The sequence below is a fragment of the Mus caroli genome, unplaced genomic scaffold (genome assembly GCF_978045245.1).
Source record: "Mus caroli unplaced genomic scaffold, Mus_caroli_1 scaffold_10, whole genome shotgun sequence".
NCBI lineage: Eukaryota > Metazoa > Chordata > Mammalia > Rodentia > Muridae > Mus > Mus caroli.
Window position 1 is genome coordinate 6,862,407 of NW_028227265.1, and position 7,415 is coordinate 6,869,821.

General features: G+C 55.3%; 1 protein-coding gene across 1 annotated transcript; it reads right to left on the minus strand.

Annotated features, from left to right (window-relative positions):
* Positions 1-1,968: 1,968 nt before the first annotated feature.
* Positions 1,969-6,658, minus strand: Cdt1 (chromatin licensing and DNA replication factor 1). Its single transcript, XM_021170334.2, has 10 exons — positions 6,426-6,658; positions 5,820-5,960; positions 5,586-5,740; positions 4,943-5,140; positions 4,705-4,850; positions 4,506-4,603; positions 3,617-3,805; positions 3,194-3,346; positions 2,903-3,104; positions 1,969-2,545 (listed from the first exon to the last, which is right to left on the minus strand). The coding sequence occupies exons 1-10, from the start codon at positions 6,648-6,650 to the stop codon at positions 2,385-2,387; spliced, it is 1,668 nt and encodes a 555-aa protein (XP_021025993.1). The 5' UTR covers positions 6,651-6,658; the 3' UTR covers positions 1,969-2,384.
* Positions 6,659-7,415: the final 757 nt, after the last annotated feature.

Below are 7,415 nucleotides of genomic sequence, written 5' to 3' on the forward strand. Positions count from 1 at the left end.
TGCTGCTTCTCCTCAGTTTGTTGCATGGGTCACATTCCAGGGCCTCCAGAGTGACACTACAGGGACAAGGGGGCTCAGGTGGGAACCCATAGGCTCAGCTTTGTATTGAAGCCACAACCCCTACTAGGGAAGCAGATGTTATCTCTGTAAGTCTCCGAGACAGCTGACTACATAGACAGGTTTATTGCTTCACTTTTCTAGGCTGTTATTCCATTAGGACAGACGAGGATGAAAGCAGTGACCCATAGCCACCATATTTTTTTCTGTTGTTTGTCGACGGGATTTCTTAATGTAACCAGCCCTGGCTATTCTGGACTTGATTTGTAGCCCAGGCTGGCCTCAAACTTAAGAGTTCCACCTGCCTCTGCTTGAGTGCTGGGATCAAAAGTGCACACTGCCACACCCAGTTCAGTCACTATCTCAAAAAAGCTATTTTGTTGCAGGGCATGGTGTATAGACCTTTAATCCCTGCTTTGAAGGCAGGCAGGCTGCTTAAAATTCAAGGCCAACCTGGTCTATATAGTTCCAGGAGAGCCAGAGCTTTTAGAAAAAAATATATATCAAGCCGGGCATGGTGGCGCACGCCTTTGATCCCAGCACTTGGGAGGCAGAGGCAGGCGGATTTCTTTTTTTTTTTTTTTTTTTTTGCTTTTCGAGACAGGGTTTCTCTGTATAGCTCTGGCTGTCCTGGAACTCACTTTGTAGACCAGGCTGGCCTTGAACTCAGAAATCCACCTGCCTCTGCCTCCCGAGTGCTGGGATTAAAGGCGTGCACCACCACGCCCGGCTTCTTTTTTTTTTTAAAGATTTATTTTTATTATATATAAGTACACTGTAGCTGTCTTCAGACACTCCAGAAGAGGGAGTCAGATCTCATTATGGGATTTGAACTTCGGACCTTTGGAAGAGCAGTCAGGTGCTCTTACCCACTGAGCCATCTCACCAGCCCCGCAGATTTCTGATCTACAGAGTGAGTTCCAGGACAACCAGTTCTACACGGAGAAACCCGGTTCAAAAAATCAAAAAAAAAAAAAAAATCACATTGTGGGGCCGTGGGTGTTGGGGAAAGAGGGGGATGGGAGAGAGCCTGCATCCCCCCCAGAGTTCCGGTGCTCTGGGAGGGTGGATGCTTTCCACACTGCCCCGAGTGAGCATCTGGCTGTGTTAAGCCACTGGCCCCACACGGCGTGTGGTAGACAAGGGTCAGTCCCAGGCACCAGGTTCTCAGTCTCCAGCACCCGGCGCTGGATATGGTGGAGGAGCTGAGAACATAAGAGGGGACCTGGGGCAGAAGGGAAGAGAGGGCAGGGGGAGAGAGGGGTGCTGGGTGGTTTCCACTCAGGTGAGAGTCCTTAGTCTGGTCCATGGCTGCAGCATAGGAAGGCATTCTGGCAGGAGATTAAAAGTGGCTCATTAGGAGAAAGCCTATCCCATCGTTCAAACACGGTGGGCCTTCATGATCAGAGACAGTCTATGGTTTTAGAGCTTTATTGTAGAAAGGCAAGGAGAAAGAGAGAAGGTAGAAAGATAGGCCATGGCCACGTGGAGAGAGGGGGGAAGGGAAAGAGAAAAAAGGCTAGAGAGTACCTTGAAAGCTTAAGAGAGCGAGGAGGGGCCAAACAGCCCCTTATTGTGGGCTTTGCTATCTTGCTGTTGCTAGGTAACTGTGGGAAGGAATCTAGCCAGAACGCCAGAAGCTTGGGACACTGACTACATGACTAATAGCCACATGCCTCTCCTGTGGGGGCTGTAACTTCAACAGGAGCCAGGGGTCCAGGAGACATGATCGAACGCCTCTGTCCATGTAGGTGAAAATTACCATCCACCAGGACCAGGATGTCTGTACATAGCCCATTGCCCCACATCACACAACAGCATTTAAAGAGATTTTATGGTGACAGATTCAGTTTCATCTCAGTAGTATTTTATTTAAATCTTACATGACTTTATTAAAAGCCAAAACTAGCAGTCACATGCAGGGCCATATAAGGTTTGAAAAGAAACCACACTTCACATATTTACAGAAGGCCCAATTTCACTCTGAGAGCAGCATCCCCTGAAATCAGGGAAGTCCATGGTCTGTGTGATTCTTAAGTCTCATGGGGAGGCGAGGCTATGCTGGCCCAGGCTTCCACCTGGACCTTGATCTTGGGTCTTGACCATACCTAATGCTTAAGTAGTTTGTGCAATGGCCATCCAACATACTCTACTCTTCAGAGTCTACTTCCCCTAGAGCTGAGTCTGGGATACCCCAAAGCCTCAGGAAGCAACTTAACGCCAGCACTTTACAAGATCCATGGGCAACGATAGCTGCCCACACTGGTGAGGCTTAAAGGCTTAAGTGCGTCGTGTACTAATGAAAGAAACAGGCAAGAAACTCAAAGTCACAGCCCCTCGGCGTGGACGTGATGGGCCAGCCTCGCAGCGAGGCCAGCCAGGTCAGCAGCCTTGTCCAGCTTGACGTAGGTATCCGAGCGGATGCGATGCAGGCTGAGCCAATCCGGCAGCAACTCGGCCAGGAGCAAAAGGTGTTTCTCCATCTCCCCTGCACAAGTGGATTGTGGGTTTAAGCCTAGATGGTTTGCTCTCACGCAGCCAGGTGCTCGACACCCCATAATAGGCCTTTGTCAAGGCCTATCCACTGCTATGTACAGTGGATCCAAGTAGAGCCAAGTAGAGCCATGGGGGACACCGTGCTCAAGCACCAGGAGAATGAACAGCAAAGAGGCAAAGACACCCGTGCTCTGAGCCTGGCAAGCAGGCCTATAAGTGGCAGAATTGGGGGTCCCCAAGACCATGGCAGACAAACTGTCCCTGGTCAGAAATAGACCTAGCTCCTTGCCAAGAACACACTGAGCACGACCATGCCCACCCTCTCACCCCTGTCTTGCTTTGCACAAACCTGGGCTCAGAGTAGTTTGGCAACTGTCCACCATCCTTGCACAGACCACCTCCATAGTGAGTGCCGGCTTCCGCTCAGACACGAAGACACTGCGCAGCACGCGGGCCAGCTCTGGCAGACGCTCTAACCGCTGCAGGCGAAGCTCCTGCTCAGGGCACCGTGTCATCCTTGCCAGCTGCTTCTGGACCTCCTTGGCCCTTATCTGCATGGGGATGGGTCAGCAGCCAATGGTCACCAAGGAAAGCCCCACTCCTGTCACCAAGTCCCCCTTACCGGAGACCCAGGACTCACCCGCTCCAGCAGTGCTTGGGACACACCCTTCAGGGCGCTCGGAGAGGCAGCAGGTGGGGTGGCTGGTGGAGTGGCCGGGAGTGGTGGAGTAGAGGTCCCAGGGCTACCGGGCTCAGCCGAGCGCATGGCCAGGTTGCTCAGGGCCTTCTCCATCTGCAGGGTAGGCACAGGTCAGAGGTCACGAAAGATTCATGAAATCCCCAACCTCGTGAAGGCTGCTCTTTGCACGGTCCCACCAGAGCATGTACACACAGCCTGATGAGCCGCACTTGTGCGTACAAAGCACACCTTACTTTTTTGTGCCCTCAGCTGAGGAAGTATCTGGTAACCTCAAGGCACTCAGCTGTTACCTCTGCCCTCCAGGGCCAGGCAGCCATACTCCCTGAGGAGAAAGGAATGAAGTTACAAGTCAGAGAGCCTCACCTTGGGCGTCATCAAGCTCCGGGCACGGGCCAGCACTTCCTGGGCAGTGGTGAGCTTCTCCGTGACAGGAGGCTGGGGCAGTTCAGCTGGCTCAATGTCAGGCACCTCATCCACATTGAAGCGTGGGTGCCAGCGGGTCAGCTGGTCTTCCGGCACCGCCATGGGGGGGTTCAGTGAAGCCAGGAAGGCCTGGAGGAAAGAAGGTTGGCCCACTCATTTTCAGTATTTCCAACCAGAAAAACCAACTTAGCTGTTCTGTGCCTAGACACGGCCAGGTATAATATGAAGAGAGGCATGTTTCTAGCACATGGCCATGGTTGACTAAATAATACAAATGCCCTCTTGGGGTCTTGACGTAATCCTGAACTCCCCAGTTTTGGGGTTCCAGGCAGCTCTGCCTCAGCTCCAGCCTATAGGGTAGGTATCAGCCCCCCTTACATTTAAAGAGAACTATAGCAAGTGACTGTGATGCTCGGTCCAGGGAGTGGCCTTGTTGGGGTAGGTGTGTCACTACGGGCGTGGGCTTTAAGACCCTTATCCTAGCTGCCTCTAGCCAGTCTTCTGCTAGTGGCCTTCAGATGAAGATGTGGAACTCTTAGCTCCTCCTGAACCATGCCTGCCTGGATGCTGCCCTGCTCCAACCTCGATAATGGACTGAACCTCTGAACTTACGAGCCAACCCCAATTAAATGGTGTCCTTGTAAGAGTTGCCTTGGTCATGGTGTCTGCTCCCAGCAGCAAACCCCTCACTAAGGCAGGGACAGAGAGGAACCTTTCTTTACATTTGAGGCCAGAAGAGCAGCTACATGGAGAGCAGAGTGATTAAGGCCATTGTCCACTCGGAGCAGGGACTGAGCCTGCTTGAGCCTCCAGAAACCCAGGCCCTCACCTTGTGCTGTTCCTTGACACGTTCCACCAGGTTCTGCCGGAAGACTTGCCGGCGCTGCAGGAGGCACGTGGCTGTGAGCTGGGTGGCACCGCCAGCCTCTGTAAGGCAAAGACCAGCCGTGGTGAGCCCCAACCCGTCCAGCTGCCCAGCCACAAGTACAAGAGGATCGAGAACACCCAGGGCCTCACCAAAGACTCACCCTGGCCCAGCAAGGGCTCGATGGTGAGCTGGTAATCGGATCTTTTGATGCTGTCCTTGAAGGTGGGGACATTGCACTCCTGGCGGAAGCGATACGACGTAGGATACACGGTTTTGATCTGGCCCACATTGCGCTCTTCAAAGCGCCTATGGGAGAGAGGGCAGAGTGAGAGGGACCAGGCAGGCGGGCACCGGACAGACACCGGGGGCAGCTAGGTCCCCTCCCCCACACCACTCACTTGCGCATCATCTCCTGAACACCTTGCTTGACTTTGGCAAAGGTCACAGTTTCAGAGCGATTGTGAAGCATGCTCACAATGGTGTCCATGCTGCGGAACATCTCAGCCAGCACCTGATACTTGTACGGTAGGACAAGGCCTGGGAGACCAGGCTGGGCCAGGGCATGGAAGCGCTGGTAGGCAGGAGCTTTCTCGACACTGTCAAAGAGGGGCGTTCCCATTAGACTATCAAACCACACGGTTTGACCCCACCACCACCAGACCACAGGGTAGGAGAAGACACTGTGACCCAGAACCCCCAAACTACCATTTGCAAAGTCCCCACAGATCTAATGCTACCTATGAGGGCAGCATCAGAAAGAGATAAGAAACCTGCTCCACACACTAGCTCTGCACCCTCAGCTTGGAGAGGCAGACAGTCACAGACAGGCACAGGGGTTCACAGTACTTAGAACAAGCCAGGTGCAGGAGTGACAATGTCCTTTTCAAGTGGGGAACAAGGGCATAGTGGTGGGGAGGAGGAGACTGGGGTACGGTTTAGGCAATCTGCCTCCAATTCCCATGGCCATCCACCCACTCAGACCCCACAGTGCCTCCCAAAGGTCTGTCCTCTCCTGGACCTTGTGGCCCCACTAGGACTCACCATGGTTGCTCTGTGGGCACCTTGGCATCTGGGGTACTAGGCTCCACAGCATTCTCTTGGACTCGGGCTCTCAGGGCCCGTGCCTGGGCTCCCAACTTCCGTGCCCGCCTCAGACAGGTCTGGAGCTCAGAGATGGAGGAGTCCTCTGAGGGGACCTGGGGACATAGGCACTGTCAGTTCTTCAAGTTCCGCACACCCTGCCCACAGTCCACCCTCAGAGTCCAGCCTCCTCACCTTGTTCCGCTGTTGATCGACAGAAACAATGGTACTCTTTGTTCGCTTGACAGGGGATGGGCAAACGGGGGAGCCTGGGTCAGCTGGAGGGCTGGGCTCAGCTGGGGAACTGGGTTCAGGCGGAGAACTGGGGCAGGAGTCCTGGCGATTTAAAGAAGACACAGAACAATAAACTGGGGGTGGGAAGGGGTACCTGCTCCCTACAGAGCCAGAACTAGGGTGTCAGTTCACTCGACCCGGAAGGCAGGAGTCAGGCGCTAGGGGGTGCCCGTCTATGGAGATGCTTGATGATGCAGTTAGGAAAGATCCACCTGGTCTGTCCGGCCTTGAAGCAGCTTGCAGGCCTGACCCTCCAAAGCCCTCTCTCCGTTTCAGGAACTCCAGCCCAATTCTTTGCATTACCCCCACACCACCACAATCACCCCCGCCAGCTGCAGCCTCCCCGGAAGCCCAGGTACCCTCTGCCTACGTCAGCAATGCCCCGGGGAGAGGAAAAAGCACCCAGCCTGCTCGCAACTCTATTCCTCCAGTCCCCTGCCTCGGAGCCCGAGAACCTGGATCTCTTGTCCTAACCAAGGGTCCTCTGGGGTCCCGCGCGCTCCTTACCAATCCAGGCAGCCGTAGCCTCCGGCGCGCGGGTGGCGCGGGCGGCACGGGCTGGTCACTCCCGGGTTCGGCTGGGGGCCGGGCGCGCTTGCGGCTGCTGCTCCGGGTGAACGCAGGAGCCACGAGGCCACCAGGGCTCGGGGTGAGACAGATCGACTTGGCCCGCGGAGTCGTAAGGCCTGGGCGACGGCACGCATAGAAATCGGTAACACGACTTTGCGCCATGGCGCCAAAAAGGTAGTTCCCGCGGATTCCGTGCAATTTTCGCGGCTTCAGCCTCGCCCCGCCCAGGCCGTACCACCACGCACAGCTCTGGGAGGGGGGGAAATGTGCGTGCTCCGGAGCATGCGCGCTAGTAGGCACGCATGCGCCATGCCGGGCCACCTCCCCCGCGGCAGCTTTGGATTGAGTGACCGAGAATGGGAGCGGCCGGGGCTGGAGGGTTGGGGGCAGGAGACTGTTTGACTCCTGCGTTCTGGCGGGCTGGCGTGCGGCGTAGCACACCCGCGATCCGCGTGGTTTCCGCGCGCTGCTGGGCTGTGGCGCGTAAGATTCTCAAAGCCGCTTGGCGCGCAGTGTGGACAGCGGCGGCTGCGGCCTGACAGCTCAGCGAAGAGGCGATCACGTGAAAGGAGACGCTTCTGGTTCTGTTGTTCCCATTTACAAAATACTAGCCCGGTCTCGAAGGCTAGCCAAGTAGCTGGGTCTGAGTCACACGCAACTGCTCAGTGTCCGGTCCCATGCGCGAGATGAGTACCCAGGACGACTCATGCTGCCGAACCGGTTCCAAAAGCATCTCATTTTCCTAGCCACATCCGGGCTAAGGGCTGCAGAGGTTGGAGTTACGCCTTGGCAGGAAGCAGCCTAGAAGCATGGGAAAATTCAGAGAGGCCACGCAGGTCTGCTTTCCTCATCAGATGGCAGTCACCCACCCAATGCTCCCAACTCCTGGAGGAAGTGGCAGTGCAGACAGTGCGATCATTTTGGGCA

What these genes read in the sequence shown, in the direction of transcription:
- Cdt1 (XM_021170334.2), bottom strand. Translation starts at nt 6,650, where the DNA reads ATGGCGCAAAGTCGTGTTACCGATTTCTATGCGTGCCGTCGCCCAGGC. An exon ending in GTGTCAAGGAACAGCACAAG is followed by an intron (nt 3,806 to 4,505) that starts GTGAGGGCCTGG and finishes TCTTTCCTCCAG; the next exon opens with GCCTTCCTGGCTTCACTGAA. An exon ending in CCAAACTACTCTGAGCCCAG is followed by an intron (nt 2,546 to 2,902) that starts GTTTGTGCAAAG and finishes CCACTTGTGCAG; the next exon opens with GGGAGATGGAGAAACACCTT.